The 19,306-nt window shown below is 34.8% G+C and overlaps 1 protein-coding gene across 1 annotated transcript in view; it reads right to left on the reverse strand.

Moving 5' to 3' along the window:
• ROBO2 (roundabout guidance receptor 2) overlaps positions 1-19,306 on the reverse strand; it is a 252,777-nt gene that overhangs the window by 18,032 nt on the left and 215,439 nt on the right. Inside the window, exons 21-22 of the mRNA XM_036753392.1 lie at positions 16,562-16,822; positions 10,656-10,888 (exon numbers count right to left, since the gene is read on the reverse strand). Coding sequence (XP_036609287.1) covers positions 10,656-10,888; positions 16,562-16,822 — 494 coding nt within the window. The remainder of the gene's footprint in view (positions 1-10,655; positions 10,889-16,561; positions 16,823-19,306) is intronic.

Raw genomic sequence — 19,306 nt, forward strand, 5'->3', positions numbered from 1 at the left:
ATCTTTCACTTCAGTAATATCAAGGTATATGATGTGCAACAGTTTAAAACTACATTATGTATCAGAATATTGAGTATAAAGTGCATTTATTCAAGAATTTCCTCTTCTGACTTCTCAAACAATTATGAACACTGTACTCCTTTTTCTTTTGGTTTAGTGTATTATATTTGTTCAAGGAAAGATGGTAGGATTATACTGACAGAAAAAAACTATGGCTAATCCTTGTAACACCACATAGAATCTAGCATGCATACCTTCTACATGATAGCATTTGGCATAGTGGAAAGAAAAATGGATTTAGAGTCTGAAGACCTGAGTTCCACCACTGACTCTGATATTCCAAGCTTGGTGAATATGGATAAGTTACCAAATTTCATTTATAACATGATGATGATACACTATGTCACAGGATTCTTATAAAAGTAACATAAATGGCAGCTATCATTTATTATTATTATAAAATGGATTATTATGAAGAAAGTGCTTCATAAAGTTTAAAGCACTACCCTTAGTATTCCTAAAAATAGGTAATATTTATTCTAAACACATTTATCTAGCTGCTTATCCTTAAAGCAAGCTGATATGTTGCTTAATGTTTTATTAGTATTAACATACATGAAACAAATGAATTTATGCTACCTAATTTATTACTTTCTTTGACTTTTCAAGTTGTTTCTCCATATTGTATATATACTGCACAAAATACTTGGTGAACATTAAATTCCTGACCTAAAACTTTATCGAGTAAAACAAAAATTCAAATAACCATTATCTTACATCACAATGCAGTTTAAATAAAAATAAATCTCTGCAATTAGTAGGAGTAAATTTGAAATTTCAGCCTTATATTTTTTTCTTCTGTGGAAGTAAATTTGACATACATAGAGCTTTCATTTCTTTCTTTCTTCCTTCCTTCCTTCTTTCTTTCTCTCTCTCTTTCTTTCTACCATCTATCTGTCTATATGTGTATTTATCTATCTATCTCTTCTGCCCTTTCAGATTAGAAACTTCTGCAACTTATAGCCTTATAGAAATACCTGGTACAATGAGAGTATAAATGACTTGCCTCAGGCCACACAATATATGAGTCACAGGTGGAACTTGAATTCAGGTCTTTCTGATTATATATGGGAGGAACTTTGGTGTAATCGGTGAAGAGTCAATCTCTGCATCCTGGATTCAAGTTCTAGCTCTGAAACATATTGGCTATGTAATCCTGTAGAAATTACTTAAACATTTAGGGACCTAGCCAATTCTCTTAAGACTATAAATAGCATAGCATTGCTAGTCTGCCTTGGTAGAGGACATTTTCTCACTGTAAGTGAAGTTATACTGGGCACACATATACACACAAGTGGGTTATTGAAGTTATTTTGTTTCAAGAAAGATAAAAAATGAAATTAAATGATAACTTAGAGACCAAAAAACAAGGCTCTTTTAGGTGCAGTGAAAAATAAGTTGCCAGTTAGATTATTTTCAGAAGCAAAAACTGAATTCTTAAAAAAAAATCCCATCTATGTATAAGCACCATTAAATTTAACTTGCAAATACAGTAGGTATCTTTTTTAATTAGCATCCTGTAAAATAAAGTAAAAAATACTGGATTAAATAACAAATCCAAAACAATTAATAAAACTATCTGGCATGTGCCCTGTTAGACTGACAAACTTAGATGCACTCACCCCATGCTTAGAAAGTCTTCCCAGATAATGCATTTGCAAAAGAGAAGGGCTAGAAGCACAGTAATAAAGTTAAGAGCTGCGTACTTTTTTATCACTAGGAACTTTACTGATTGTGTGACGATTTTGCAAAGTATGTATTATCAAACAATAACCGCAAAGTTAGTAGCAGCTTTGCTGCAATATAAAAAAGAAGCATATATCAATTAATTTATCAAGTAGTGGAGAATAAAGGGAAGAATTAGAAGACCAAAGGATACTGTGCATTACTTAAATTAGCTGGAGTTATGGTAAGAATTCATCTAAACCTATTTTCATGCATGTTAAAGGAATGCCTCACAGCCAGATTCATTAAGGAGAAAGATGATTGAGAGGTTGGAAGAGCTCAGTACGAACAGCATAAGATTTCATCATGCAGAAATTGGTGACTTCAAATCTACCAACCTGTTTTTGCAAGGCTGGTTCCATCCAGCCTAAAACCAGCTTTGTCTGCGGCTGCAACCAGTGCTTGTGCAAAACTGCTGCTGGTCAAGATGGAGTCATCTGAGGAACTACCTACACTAGATCTATGACTAGAAAAGTTACGGTCCTCATCAGATGCAGACCCCCATCCATTTACCATTGAACCTAAAAACAAATGTAGTTATCTAGTGAGTTGTATACATGTCATATATGATCTGTTTGTATATTGTATAGTATCAGCAGGGTGAAGAGAAGATGCCACATAAAACACTTCAGGGATGGGGATCAATCATTGCTCTTGTGATCTGATTAATTTAAATAACTCCAAATAAGGAAAAAAAACCCAATATATGCTGGCATCTTCTCTGCAACTTATAGTCTTAGAGAATTGCCTAAAAGACAACTGAGAAGTTAAGTGGCTTGTCCAGGGTCACATAGCTAGTTTATGTCAGAGGTGGGATTGGAACCCAAGTCTTCCCTTCTCCGACGCCAGCTCTTGATCTACTGCGTTATGCTGCTTTATCAAAGCAAAATGAGCTCTTAAACTAAACCCCAAAATATTAATTTCAAAGATGTTACTTAAATTATTTCAGTGATAAGGTGTCAGTGTGATATGATAAAGACATAGCACCATATTCCCCAAATAGAAGAAATACATGGCATGAAATAATTCTAAATTCTACAGTTACTGGAATTCCAGGAACACACACAGGTACATAAAGATAAAATGAAGTACTTTATTTTTCATTTTTTCCCTCCACTGTTTAGTAGATAGTAATATATTTGAGATTGTTATTCTAACCTAACCATAAGTTTCAGTCAATTGGAAGGCTTCCATAATACAGCTTCTTGAACTTCCAAGATTTAAAAAGGAAAAACAAAATAAAACAAAAAGGCCAATAATAACAACAGTGAACAGAAATTGAAGGGGTGAGAAGGATCTGTCAGCCTGAAAATACATTAAGTGTAGCAGAGAGAATGACTGAGTGTTGATTCTGTTTGCCAAAATCGCAAATTTTTTCTTTTACTTTCCAAAGACAGTTCATTTGACAAACAGCTGCAAGGAAGCTAAGATAACAGAAAAAACTGAGCTTCCTCAGAGAGAACAATATTTGATCTCATAATTGCAAGTCAAGGACTATCAGACAAAATGAAAAGAGAAATGATGCAATGAACTTTGCCACATGATATTATAGTACATAAGAGAAAACAAAATGTAGCCTTTAGTGGTCACAAAACACTTTAGAAGTGAATATACTTCTTAAAATACTGAAAGGATGTTAGAGCTTCTTCAAGATTTTTATTGTTCATTCATAAAACCAATACTTTAAGAAAAATGTGATCTCTTTAATTCCTTCTAGTTCCCTTTTCTTTAAGCAATGACCAATTTTCACAGTATGAAAATATTTTATAAATGGAGAATGTAAATTACAGAGAATTCTCTATTACCTGGACAGTTGAAGCAGTTATGTAGGTGATACAAAATGGCCAAGAATAAAATAATTATATTGCCTATATATAGAAGACAAGTAGTCTCCACCTAGTGCCATTAATTAGTTCTATAAAAAACATTGTCTTAATTGAAACAATATTACAAAGGTCTGAGAATTCAAAATGACTGAAGTTTAAGCACTAAGTCAGAATACTGTATCCATCTGATTTTATATTTGGTATCACTTCTTACAGAAACATCTTTTAAGGTTATATTCAGGCTCGATATTGATGTCTTAATGATACTGTGAAATTAAAATTATTCAAGGAAACATAATTAACAGTTTTCATTATGGATATGCTAATCTTCTGATAATTCACAGCATTTTAACCAAATCAATGATGCCATATTGTAAATTAGATTCCTGGTTAAACAAGAGGGAGAAAACTTTTAGCTTCCCCATTCTCTTTCTTGCTTCCCAGGCTCAAACAAAATGAACTTCTTTTTTGCTTACAATCTGGTTCACATTTTTAGGGTGGAGAGGAGGTATAGAGTTGAAAAGCGAAGAGCCAAAAATGTTTTTCTCTGCCAACCTGCCCTTCTTACTGAACCTCACATGTAACACTCCATGTCACCCCCTCCTACAATACAGACTCAACTACCACTTTTTGTATGCGTTTCATGACCCCCTCTTCCCACTTCAAATACTAGCATCCTCCTTTCTTCAAAGACTGGGGAAGTTGTCCTAAGCCCAGATAAAGGAATGGTACAAATCACCAGCCCAACCAAGCAAGGGGTATATAAGAAAAATGGTTTGCAAGGAAACAACTTTCAAATATAGGAGAAGGATATATGCAGTGTAGAACCTAATGAGTTCTCTTGTCTTCATTCTTCCCTCAGAAATGAGGGAAGCCATGGCTAGTACAGCCCTCTGGAAGGGTGATCCTATAAGGTTCATGGAGGCTAATGTGATCTCCCTTGCCTAACCACACATTCCCAGCTGGTTTTTTATATGTTTGGTGGAATGCCAGGGGTCACATAACCTATGCAAAAAAACCTTCTTGGTTACACATTCTTGTGTTTTCATTAATTTCTACCTATAACATAGGCAAGGGACTTAACTGCATTACAGGTCTGTTATGGTCTGCCACACCTCCCTCTGTCCCTACACACCATTATATTTATTTAGTATTTATTTGATATATGGGTATATATGTATGTGCTACCTCCCTCAATAAATGTAAATTCAGAGAGATCAGGGGCACTTCTGTCTTTGTATCCTAAGGACCTAACACTGTGCTTGGGCATGTAGCAGGTGCTTGACAAATGAATATTAATCGTTTGATGATGGTGCTAGCTCCTAATGAACTCTAAATAGAGAGTATGATAATGGCAGCAAAGAAACATGATATAGCCAAAATGAAGGTATGCATGTATGTATATAAAATGTATGTGCATATTATATATGACTATACAAATACATGTTCTTTTTACTGTTGGAATGTAAGCTCCTTGAGGGCAGGCCATATTTCACTCTTGTTTTCGTTTCCACGGTGCTCAGCACAGTGTTTGGCACATAATAAACATTTCATATTTAGAGGTAGATTAATTGATTTAATAAGGTTTAAATGGATAAACAAAGAAGGTAGGAGAAACCAGAAATCCATTTTTAACAAGTTGTAATGTGCACTTTTCCCCAAAGGGATATAATAATTGAGCTGCTTAGTTATTTTAGAATTTCTAATGTATCCCTCCCTTAAAGTCAGAGAGAAATTAAGGGCTAAGAGACAGGATAAGGAGAAAGCAACCTATAAATATAAGGCACGCACCCATTTTGGGGGAAATGCTTTTAAATATCACTTTTGAGAGGAAATTTGGCAAAGCGAATAAGGAAAGTTTGATTTTGAGCCCTGTCTCTGATGCAGCGTGGCTTTGTTAAACTGCAAAGGTGATTTAAGGTCTCAGGATCACAGACTACTCCCTAAAATTACAAATTACAATAGTTACTGACATACATTTGTATAGGGAATTTCCTCGCTGGGAGGTCTCTAAGTCAGTGAAATTAAAGGTCTAGAGTCTTATTCCACCTCACCCCCCAAGGGAGGAAGAAAAAAATTAGAAAAAGCTCATTTATAAAACACAGTTCCCACAATATTATGATTTTTCCATACTGCAACAGCTTCAAATATTGGCCCAGCAGCAGACATATTATTCAGTAACCTAGAACTGGACTCATAAGGTGTAGAAAGGCTCATCACCAGAGGTTGGTCAAAGGGTTGGATTTTGGCTAAAATAGCTCACTACATAACTTACTAAAGGAAATAAGTGTTTCTGTCTCCATAAATGAGGAGGGTTAGTCCTACTGATGAAATTAAAAAAATCTTTAAAGTCCGCTACCTTCCTTCTTTCCAGTTAAAAATTTCACTTCTCTGGGTTTGTCTGTCTGCACTATGACTGTTTCCATCTTTCTCCTGTAGATCTTACATATTACGATCTTACCAAAACTGTTAAAGGACTTTGGAAGAATACTTCCTATGAATCACATAATTGGTTTATTAGATATATGTAAAATTTTGTATGAAAAATTTGAGTAAAAGTGTATGTGTAGTAAAAAAAATTACACTACTAGAAACTAAAATATAGCAAGCAATTTATGGGTGGTAAAAAGCGCTCTACTAAAAAATCCAAAATAAAAGATGGTAAGCAATCCATACCATTTTGACACTTTATAGCTGAATACATTATCAATATATACTTAAACATATAATGAAAATGAATTTATGCCACTTAGTCAAATTTATTTCTGTTTACATATTTAACCTTTCCAGATTTTTCAGTTTTCAAATTGCTGAAAAGCCAAAAATTTCTTAAATTTATTCTGACTGCTAAAGAAAAAAAAAGCCCACAGAACATTAAGTAGTTGCTCAAATGTTACTGAGCAGTAAAATACTATGATAAAGTGGCATCTTGCTGTGTCTCTATTACATCTTCAGCACTAAAATTAATTTATGATCAGTCATCAATTCATTTACATGTCGTTTTATGCTAAATCCTTCCTTGCTGATGAATGCGGATCCCTAGATCCATTAAGCTTGAGTAAAGTCTGTGCTTTAGAATATGACCTTGCTAATTGTGGCATTACCATTTTTATGAGATACAAAAACTAGCAGTTCCCCATTTTCTGAGCATATATTTAATCTACGAACCACATTTACTATTAAATGCAATCTGCCTAACTGTCTGTAAAATAAAATCTAAGCAATATGTATCTCGGAGCAAATCAATCCAAATACTGACCTCTGCCTTGGCAATAGATGACTTAGGTAACTGATCTTGTCTAATCTATGGTTGTTCTATATTCTTCAAACACGTTGCATATCCACTATTCTCTAATTATTATATGCAGAAGAAGGAATACATAATGCATGTAGAATTATAGACAGGCAAATGGATATCTTTCAAACTTTATTTCCATAGGCGAAAACATACACTAAATAGCCTTTATCCTTCTTTTAACTATGGAAATTAAAAAGAAGTATACATACAGTATTTAAAATATTTCAAAGTTATTGTCTCTTTGGAGAATTATTTAATTGAATTTGGCAGTGATAGTAATAATGTGGAATTTTTGTTACTTGAATTTTTCCCTAATCATTTTTGGTAGCAATTTCTGTTCTTCAGGTCCTAGTTTTTAGTAGATAAAGCTCTAAAAGTAATGTACCTTGGCTTTAAGGAAAACTTCCAGATTTTATCAAATTTTTTTTTTGTGATTCTTTTGGTAAAGCAGGCTTTAGCTTTCAAAGTAATAAAATGAGAACCAGCATCCCTTCAACTGTTATATTCATGTGGACTCTAACAGTTAAGTAGGAGAGTTTCTTTATTGGTGAGTACTTGCAGTCTCCAGACCACATTGCTATAGTAAAATCCCATGGGATTTAAATTATGATGTAATGGTTTAAGTAAAAAATCCAGCTACTGAGATGGGCTTAAGGAATGCTCATCAAGATGCATTTCTTGAACTTGGGTCCCTAATATTGAACCTCTGACTGAATCTGAGATCAGCAAAACTCCCTTTGACCAGGGCAAGTAAGAACTATTATTGAAATTTTTTTTTTGTTTCATAGATGTATGAAGTAGAGGTAAAATTATATTTTATATATTACACATTATGTATATATTATACATTTGAGAATTTGAGAATATAAATTTGGGAGCTTTTTGGCTTTTCTGTAATTTGAAAACTGAAAAATATGGAATGATAAAAACGCAAAGAAATAAATTTGACTAAGTGGCATAAATACATTTTCATTATACATTTAAACATATTTAATTAAGTAGCAGACTGAATTTGATGATCTTGCAAATAAATGTGAAAGAATTATAACTGGAAGAAAGCACAAATGAGGAGTCAGTGACTATTTGTTCAGTGGTATCACTCTAAAATATAGGTTTTTAATGATTTCTGTGGCTACCATTCTCTTAGTGAGTTCATTAGAAATGGGGCAACTAATACTTTTCCCCTTGATTCGCCTTTCTCTTGCTTCATGAACCACCACTTCAAAGAAGTGTCATTCTTGAATTACTTGTTTAAGAGACAAAAAACATTTATAGTGACATATTATTTTTATGGAAACAGCCTCGATATCATGGATTTTCCCTAATATGGAAGCTGTCTGACAGCAATAAAGGCAAGGAAAATTGTGCATAATTTCATGCAGAGTCTTTTTAACCCCTGCCAGTATTGGTTAAGTTTTGACTCTGATTCTCGTTGTTTGGGAGCTCCTGGGAATCCATCCTAACCTGACTGTCCTGTTTTAATAGGTTACTCATTAAGTTAATAATAACAAAAATACAAAGGGAGTATGGAATTTTAACTGAAATAAATTGCCCAATTACCCCAAACCATACACAAATTCAGAGTCAGAGCTATCTTAGACTGAGATAAAAATCTTTGTGGGCACTTAACATCTTCAAAGGAGAAAACAAATGGAAATGGTGTGTTTTTATGGCCCGCCTCATTTAGCACTGTTACACCAAGCCTTAAGTGTCTAAAGGAAACAGGGGCCACTTAGCACATTACTCATAAGCGTGCTACTCTTTCTAACATTCAGATTTCATAGAATATGTATACCCAGAAGCTCCATTTCCCTTTGTGAGAGGAAACATTTACTAGCAAGGTTAATTCTAGGCTCAGCAATTAAGACTTTAAGCATACCTTCCATATAAACTTATAGTAGAAACCAGGGGTGGAAAGGTATGTTATCTGAATACTTGGAATTGTATAGCTAATTCCATTTTTCTAACAAGACATAGCCATATTTATAAGGCATACTGACCAGTCTATTATATCAGAACACCCCAATCTTTTTAAAGATGACAGTAATTAAATTAAATTCATGTAGGAAAGCAGGTTTTGTTTTCTTAGCTATAAAAGCTTCATTTGGATGAGTACGAAGGTAAATTAACTATAGTAAAAATGCCATTTTTTTCCTCATCCTAGTCATATTTGACTATCTTGCATGATACTAATAAATGAACATGCAAACGTTCAAAATGACAGTGCCCTGACGTATAGATATATCTATCATTTCCACCATTAATAATATGCAACAAAAGAGGGGCATGGGCTAAGCTGATTTTTAAAATTTATTTATTCCTATATTATCATTTTGCTACATTTACATATTATTGCCTTTGCTACATTTCTAGTGGAAAGATTTCAGAGCTATTAGTGAGATATGCAAAAATATGCAAAATTAGAACCTGAAGGAGATTAGGCTAGACATTCAAAGTAGCTTGGCTGACTAGTGCACTAATAAGTCACCCCTCTGAATTCCAAGATTTCAACTTTAACTCTCAGCCTGCAGTTGGAGCTGCTTTTGAAATCGCAGCAGTAGAGCCGCAGTTCTTAAATCTTAATTAGCTTGGCAAGTAGACTGGCCTGAGGGCAAGGAGACAAACGGAAAAGTGGGCTAGTGCATTGCACACTGTTTAATTCAACAAGAGAGGCCGAGGAAAATTATAGGTACTGCTGCTTCATCACTGTCACACTGGAGCTTCCATCACTGGCAGCTTCAATGCACTTCCGGAGCTGCAATGCCCAGATAAGGGGGTAAAATCTTTAGAACTTAAAAAGCATGTGACAGTAAAATAAAATGAAGTGGGAGAACATTTAAATGCCCTCTTATAGTAAGAACATCCTAAAAGTAAATGCAGAAATTAGTGGACCCCCACGAAGATTGAGCATTTGTAATGAATATTTGTTTTTCTCAGGGAATTAAATCATCATAGATATGCAGAGGGTATTTTTTGATATCAAGCAAAGGATGCATTATTTAAGGACAAAAGCAATTATTTATTGACACATGTTCTCTGTCTTTATCATATACTCATCTGGCTTAAAATCTGTTTCAAAAGTAACTTTAAATGCATGGGCTTTTATAGCATTTAATTCTGGGTTCAAATTTTGATGAACTCTGTTGCAATCTCTTGCACCGTGGCTAGGATAAGAAGTTAAGGAGAAAACAGAATAAATAATTATCTTTCTCAAAGTATAAAATTATTGAATCCATGAATATCAAATGTATAAAAATATACTTTATGTAATTATACATTTTCTCCATTCTAAAATAATACGTTGTGCAGGCCTTTAGAAGCTCATTCTGAAGTCTTTTTCTCATTTTTATCAGTGAATGCTTTTACAGAATAAAATATCAAGAGGCATTTTAAGATTTCATTCACTTTGTATGTTGCTCCTGATATACAAAATGTATCATTTCCAAAAGTCAATTTTTAAAAAATGTAATAGACTTGCTTCTTTGGTAGACTGAACTTTTCAAAAGCTCTGAATATAATTGAGTTTTCTTTCATGTCCCTAAAGCTTTTTAAAATTCATGAATTTTCTTATCATTTTTGCAGCAAAGCAAAAATATTTCCAAATCCCCTTTTAACTTTGTGTTTAGTATTAACATATTTAAAATGTTATAGAAATAGAATGAAATAAATCTTGCTAAAACATATTTGATTTGTGATACAGTTAAATATAGAAATAGGACAGTTATTTCTGATAAATCAGTTGTTACCTGTCACAGAACTGTCTAGATTGTCCATACTGGATCCTGGAGTCTGCTCTTGACCTCTCAGTGGCCTAGTAATTTCTAATGCTTCTTCCTCCTCTTCCTCTTCCTCCTCCTCCTCATCGTCATCATCATCATCATCTGGAATATCCGTCTCCAAATCTGAAATCAGGGTTCCAGAAACATAACCTAATGGTGGAACTGGGGGCTGAGGAGGTTGGGTATTGCTTTGCATGTGCCTATAAGAGGGAGGAAAAGGCATCTTTACATAGCACATATTTTAAATGGGAAAAAAAAACCACAAAATGTTAGTCTTTCTAATTACGACAGCTTAGTTTTGATAGTGGCTTCTCTGTAAAGTATCAATAGCTATTTCTTCCATTTTCATCCAAAACCACATATTTTGAAAGCTTTTGCTCCAATTACTTAGGTTAAACATTATAGAGATAGCTAGGTGGCAAAATTAACCAAGTGCTGGGCCTGAAGTAAGGAAGTCCTGAGTTCAAATCCAGCATCGGACAATTACTAAGTGCCATGTAACACTGAGTAACACACACGTTTTCTGCCTCAGCTGCTCAACTGTAAAATGGAGATAAATAACAGTACCAACATTGCAGGGTTTTTGCAAGGAACAAATGAGATAATATTTGTAAAATGTTTAGCACAGGGTCCGGCACATAGTGGTTGCCTAATAAATGCCTGTTCCCTTCCACACCCCTAAAGTAGCTTACAGAAATATATACCTCACTATCCACGAAGCCTCTAAATAATAGTAAAGTGGTAGAAAGTACACTTGGAAGTGAGTTAGGAGATAAACATTCTAGTTTTATTATGTATTAACTAGTTATAAGCCTTTTAGGTCTTAGTTTCTTCTTTTAAAATGAGGGAATTAATAGGGGTGATCTCAAAGTTTGGTCAGGGCTCAAAATGTCTGTCAAGGTTCTATTCTTGGACCTCTCCATCATCTCTAATTCTCTCCTTGGTGATCTCACCCACTCTCATGATTTCAATATTGCCTCTATGCCTGTGACTTTGAAATCAATACACAGGGTTTCTATCTTTCCCTTGGTCTACAGGCACATCTTTTCAGCTGCTTCTTGTACCTTTCTACCGAGGCATCCCAGTATTCCACAAACTTGACGTGTTCAAAATAGAACCTATTGTTCCCTCAAAACTATTCTTTCTTCCAGCTGCCCTGCTTCAGCAGCAACATTTCTGGAGCTTGGTCAGATGAAGGAATGAAAGGAGAATATGGATGAATTTGGCGATCAAGATGGGAAGAAGCCTGATAATAGTTCCCTTGTGACATTCGTATCAGTAAATAACTACAGTACCAGTTATCGTGGTGTGGAGGTGACCTGGGACTGTCACCTTGGGTGTCATGAGTACAGCAGAAAAGAAAAGGCAGTGATTATAGAGAGCATAGTATGGATCGGACTAGATGGCCATTTCCAACTCAGCTGTACTCCTCTGGATGCCATTATGCCCCTAGGAACCTCATCTTCTTGCAAGGTTCCATCCACATTGGATTCACACCTTGGCAAGACCCTCTGGCTCTGAGGCCCCTCTGGTTGGAGAGGATGGAGGACAGAGAATGGAGAGTTCCTCCCACATCCTCCATTTAAGGAGGCTATTCAAGACAAGCATCTCACCATTTCTCATCCAGCTATGCTCCTGTGGACTTCATCATGCCACACACCAGGTACCCTCCCCTGCCCCCCCAACTCCTTTTCAGCTTCCCTTTATTCGTTGTCTTCCCTGTTAGATTGTTAGTCTTGAGGGCAGGGCCTGTTCTTTTGCCTTTCTTTTTATCTCTAGCACTTAGTACAGCATCTGGCACATAGTAGGCACTTAATATTTATTGACTACCTGACTGAATTTCTGAGGTTCCTTTCCTTATGTGATTCTTCTCCTGGCCTTTGTTTTGGCAAGAAAGTCTTTGAGCAACTTAGTTCACCATGCCCTAGTGATCCCAACTTCAAAATCTTGGGGTCCTTTTTTTTACTGTTCTCCTTTACTAACCACCTACCTACTTGCAGTGAATGGCTTTAATTCTACTTTCACAGTGTTTCTTGGTGCCATTCCTTCCTCATTGACTCATAATAATACCCTTCCCTCCCCATTAAGAACTTCCTAACTACTCCTCTCTGCTTTGAATCTCTCCCCAGTCTAACTTTACATGGTTTATATGCAAAGACCTGCCTGACCACGTCACTTTGACCCCTGTTTAAAAACTTTCTGTGGCTTCCTCTTGTCTAGAGAAAAAAAAAATCCAAACTTCTAAGGCTGACGTTTAAGACCCTCCCCAATCTGTCTTCAACTTAACTTTGAATCCTTCTTCACTTGACTCTTCTTACATACTCCATGTTTCGACACTCTCCCACTTCTGTAGATTTAAGCAGAGTTCTTTCTACCCATTTACATCTATATCCCCACCTACATCTATATCCCTTGCTTCCTTAAAACTCATTCACCTCCAATTTCTACCTTTTCCAATAAGACCTAGCTTTGTTTCCACTTCCTCCATGTACCTTACTTGATCCCACCAGCTGAAAGTGGTACCTTAAATGTTTTGGATCAACTTGGTCAAGAGCTGGGGTTCTTAACTAAAGCTCCATGAACTTGTGGTTTTTTTAATAATGTGATAAATTTATTGCATGATAACTGGTCTCCTTTCTAATTCTATGTATTCTAGCATTTAAACAAAAGAATCCATAGGCTTCATCAGAAAGCCAAAGGGGTGCATAAAACTCACAAAAAGTTAAGAACCCCGGTCTAGAGCTCTTTCCTTTGAATTTATTTACATAATACCTGGTGCCATACTTATTTATACACACAACTTATTTATACATATAACTTATCCCTCCACTAAGTTAGCTCACTGGGTCACATTGCCAAATATTTATTAAGCACCTACTATGTTCATGTTCTTAGAACATTTGTTAAAGAAAGGCAAAAAATAATAACAGCAAAAATAGAGACTGTGCTTTCAAGGAGATAGATCAGTCAAGTGGGAGAAGGACTCTATGGTTTTTCATCTTCATATCTTCAGTGCCTAGTGGAGTGCCCTACACATTATAGGTGCTTAATAATTATTTGCTAATTTGAATACAAATTTTTTTAAAAAAACCTTTTACTTCCTTATATTGTGATGGCATATGTAAAGTAAGAAAAGAGGCATTTCAGCTTAGTTTATCTGAATGAAATTCACCTAAATGAGAAACTGAGATTTGCCCTCACCTAAGAAACTGAGAAGGGCCATTTTAGCAACTAGACTGCAATGGACTGGTCAGAGAAGAGGGCAAGTTATTTTCATATTTTAACACTATTTTGCAATGACATGTTAGATTTTTTGGCAGAGATTCCTAATAAAATTTTGTTATGTAAGTATGTGGAATAGTTAGCAAAACATCCTGTTTCTCTCTGGTGAGGAACTCCCAAACTCTTCGACTGAAGATTGTCTACTATCAAAATGTCCGCACAATCCTTAACCACACATATGTGAAAATTCCATCATTTGTGACACGCTATGCAAAATCTGGATGAATTTTGGCATTTGGTATCTGAAGCCTTTTTTTTCAGATCTTGATAGGAAAGAGTCATCTGCTACTTAGGTGAGATCCAAAAGAAACTGGCATTTGTTTTTGTTCCTAGTCTTTTAAATCAGAATCAGTATCTTTTGCTTAAATATGTTGGTAATGTTACATTAGTTACTTCTTTTTGCATTGGTTTCATATTGCTTTTCTAAATTTCAGTTTTAGTGTGCACGTAGGGTCATCTCTTGGGTAGTGGACACAGGCATTTCACATGTGTATGATCAATTATTGAAAGTTGATTTCATGCTGAGAAATGGCAAACTGAAGAACTGTAGTCCTCAACAAGTTAAGGAAAGCAGGACTTTTCCTTAGGCACTGAGAATAGTAGAAATCAGCAGTATAAGAAGTGTGAGACATAAATATTTACTCACATGATATGTTTTTCTACTATCTAATTCCTTTTTTGATTTTCTTGACATTTTAAGTGAAAAAGTAAGGAAGGAAATGATATGATGACCCAATTAACTAAACAATGATACACTTAAAATAAAATAGCAATCCGTGGTAATGCTAATTGGATTGAAAATATCTTAATTCTTTTTTCCTTTATCAATCAGAAAAGAAAAGAAGGTGATTTATGAGTGGTTTAAAAATCTCTCTCTCTCTCTCAAAAAAAATATAAAGATATCTATCTATCAATTTCTCTATATATACACATATTTATACACACAAGACCTTTTCCTTTCAAGAGTATCTTCAAGTTTTATGCTAGATTTGGTGATGTGGGATAGGGAAAATACCTATTACATTCTCAGATCATTGCTGGTTTCTTCTCACAGGACTGGGCATACATTAAACAATACACAGCCTATAAAGAATATACCTTTAGGTTAACAAGGGATTCTGCTAACTCTATGACTCTGGAGAAGCCACATTCTCTGTGGGGCTCAGTTTACTTACATGTAAAATGATGGGGTCAATCTGTAAGGTCATTCCTAGCTTAAAATCCTGTAAATCAAGGCAAGGGGGAATGGTAGAGAACTAAATGCAAACTAGATTTTGCCTTCCTCAACTCCAGATCCAGACAATGACAGGCAGTCAACTAATTTTTAACGGATTCATTCTAGTTAGAGAAGCCTCTTGTGATTTTCATTTTAAAGTACAATTATGGAAAGGAAATTGCTTTCATTGTTTTCTTTCCAAAATGAAGGATAATGGTGAGGGAACTAGGGTTAGGATTAGGGTTATGCAAAGGAGGAAAATGTAGGAGTGTATATATACATATAAACATATATGTGTGTATATGTAGATAGACCTATATTTGTTTATTCCCTTTCCCACCTTGATTTTTAGATTATATTTAAGAAGTAAATCTTTCTTGATTCATATATTCTTATGCTTGTTTTAATACTCATTACACTAAGTGACATTTCAATTTTGCTAATATTTGAGAGACTAGTGATACAGATATATTTTGGTAGTTTATTTCCCTTGGCAATCTGGTCCTATCCTGTTTACACTTTGTTATGACCTTTGGTGAAGCCAGACCTTAGCCCCAAAAAACGCAAACTCACCATGTAGTGGTACTTCGCTGAAACTACAAGTTTCTGATCCCTAAAACCAAGATATGATAATATGGGGATGCACTTTGCTAATATAAGATTTATCCAAATCAATGCTACCAAGGGTTTACATGTTGTTAATTAGAAAAGGAAAGACAGTACAGGAAGAAAATAGTAAGAAATGTATATGAAGTATCCTAAAATGCAATCCAAGTACTGTCACATATGTACATATACCCATCATAATAAATTTGGTGTTACTACACATTGCATTTTTTCTTGCAAAATGTCAAAAAACGTGTGTAAATGTGTATGTGTAAGTATGTGTGTATACAAATTAAACATGCTTCTGTGGAAGAAACTATATTTGAATGTCAATTACAGAAGCTAATTACACACACAAACTATCACATACCTAGAAATTTTGTGCGTGTATGCATACATATATACAATTTCAGTTCAACAGGGAATGGGGAAGTGGAAGGGAATAGACATTTATATAGCATCTCCTATGGGCCAGCTACTGTGCTATGTCTTTTACAAACGTTATCTCATTTTATCAGGCTTTTGAATGCCAACTACAGGCAATATATGTTTAATTGAATTGTCAGAAAAATTTGTGTTCTAACCCCATTTTAGAAATGAACTGCTAGTAACTTAATCTCCTAATTAATTTATCATCTATGAAATGTGGGAGTTTGACTATTTGAACTCTAAGGTACTTTCTTGTTCTATTCTTCTACATCCTTGAACTCAATGTTGTATATGCATGCTGGTCCCTCTAGACACCTGTTGGTTTTGTCGTGATATTTACCATGCTTGCTTTGTTATATCAAACTGATAGGCTCTGGTCAGCTCATCCAGGTGAGCCTGAAGCATCGGTTGCATCTCTTCACGAGGGGAGGGTGTTAGAGTTGCAGTAGACTGTTGTCCAAATGAGATGGCAGGTGAAGAGGCCACTCCTCGAACAGGAGGTGTTGGGACTCGGTCATCATCTTCCTCTAGTTCATCTTCCATGCCTTGATGTAAATATGTTTGAACTGGTAATGGTGGACACCAGCCATCACTGTCATAGCTGAAAATTTTAAATAAAATAAAACAAAAAAATTATCTTGACAGTTAAGGAACAACAAAACTTCATATCACCATGTCTGTTCTGTTGCCCCTTTATCATTTTGTTTAGGAAAACTAATAATCTAAAGTTCTAAAGTTCTAATACTCAATTGCTTGAGAAGAAGTATAAGGAAAAGAAGAGAAAGCTGGCCTTGGAGGTAGAAAGATCTCAGTTCAAAGACAGGAAGACCTAGTTTAAGTTTTGTCTCTGGTATACTCTGATTGCATTACCCTACGCAAGTCATTTAATTTCTAATTGCTTCAGGCAACTTCCCATGACTTTAAGTTTCAGAAAAGATGCTGATCTCTACTGTTGGCCTATAGCATCCAACTGGCAGATCTCTGACCTGAGGTGATCCTCACCTCTACATAGGCCACAAACACCACCAGACTTGGGCCTGTCTCCTTAAGGAAAAAAGAAAGGGGAAACTCAGCTTGCCAGCACAGGCGTCACATATTTCTGATCTGTGTTTGACAGCTATATACTTAGAAGCTAAGTAACTTGCTTTTTAAAAGAACTTAATTGTGTGCCATCAGTCATTCAGATCAATCCATTAACAAATTTTGGGAGGGCTTTTAGCCTTTTAATACATTGCCTAGTTAGCCTTTTCTGGTATCAAAAATTGTGGCTATTTATTTTCAGAATTGCCTCCACTTTTAAAAGATGATACATTTATTCTGAATGACAGAATTTTGTGGGTTTTTTTCGTTTTCCTTACAAAAAGTGCCCTTACACCAAGAAAAAGATCTCTTGGCCAGCCTTTCAAAAACGTTCTGCAGTTTAACCTATTTGTCAGTTAAATAAGAAGCGTCATAGTATCTATCTTGCCTGGTGAATAATGAGGATGACAAGAAATCAATGTTGCGTGTGAACTAACTTGTTAAAGGTCAAATATAAAGATCAAATTAGTAATAACAATAAAATGGAGTACGACAGTAGCAAAGGCATGTCAATCTACATTTGCCACAGAACAAAGTACTGATTTTCAAGTTACTTGTTACTGAGCTCTTCTGAGTGTCATACGGACATTCTAAAGATGCTCAATGTTGGGAAGGCGGGGAAATAAGAGTTTGGCATAGTTTTGCCAACTGGCACGTTATCCAGAAAGATGTGTTAATGAGAACAATTAGCATCCTGGGGTGCTGTGTGTTCAGAACAACCATCAAGTTATTTCCAATGGAGTCATAATATGAAGTTCAACACAAAATGGATTCTTAGGGATACCAATGATGATAACTAGCTTCTGAGCAATTAAAGATCAATATGCAGCATTATAATTAAAAATTGAATAGAAAAATCAGTGGTTTGAAGTTTTGAGCAAGAAAGGTATTATATTCTATATTATTATATATCTTAAGAGAGTGGCAAATAGAAATACTGCCCTTAATGACATAAATATGTCACGACTAAAAAATTCTGATAAGGGTAATAAGTAAAGAATATAAAAAATTTATGATTTGTGTCCCTGTATTTTAGTATCTATGTGTGTATGTGTATGTATATAAAACTCTTTTAAAGATTAAGTCCAATGTTGTTGTTATTTTTAATGCTGAAGACAAATATAAACCAGTTCTGTCACCTATGAAGTAACACTGTGACAGATATTATTTCATTCTGAAATACAAGTGGTATGGTTATTTCTATTGCCTATAACAATTTCCTTTTTATCTCCCTCCAGTAGTTTCTTCGATTCTTATCTATTCATTTTCTGTTTTGCCACAGACTGTTTACCTTTTATATTTAAAAACAAAACTCAATCCTGAGATCTAGAGATTCAAATTCTGACTTCTTCCATCATTTCAGGATTTTTTTTTTGGAGTGGGGGGGAGGTACAGGCTTTGCATATAATAGCATTAATAAATATTTATTGATTTAAGGAATATTCAATTAAGACAATAAAAATCTGTACTTTACTTTTGAAAGATGTTTCCCTTAAAACTCCTTCTTACTTTTTCTTTCTGGGGATGGGGAAGAATTAGGATAATAAGAAGAGGGCTGTATATCCAGAAATGATAAAGAAGACAAAACCTACTTCTATTTTTCATTTTTTTAGTCAAGTTCATTTCTAGGACACGATTTTGAAAGTTTGGTTACAATTCCCATCAACATGGCATGGACAAATAACTGAAATGAGTAATATATTAAAATCCAGAAAAATCAGATCTAGAATATTACAAAACTTTGAATTCTTATGAAAGCATCACTGATCGCTTGAGCCTTAAATAACCAATGTGTATATATTCTGGAATACACACACTGACATATACATATGTATGTATGTGTGTATGTGTGTGTGTGTGTCTTCTGGAAGGAAATAAATTACTCAAAGAGTTTTTATCCATCCATCCGCCCCTCCATATACATATACATATATATGTATGTAAACAAAGAAATCAAGCTCATGTCACAAAAACATCAATTTACTGTTATTATATATCAAATGGA

This window comes from Trichosurus vulpecula, chromosome 4, assembly GCF_011100635.1.
Source record: "Trichosurus vulpecula isolate mTriVul1 chromosome 4, mTriVul1.pri, whole genome shotgun sequence".
NCBI lineage: Eukaryota > Metazoa > Chordata > Mammalia > Diprotodontia > Phalangeridae > Trichosurus > Trichosurus vulpecula.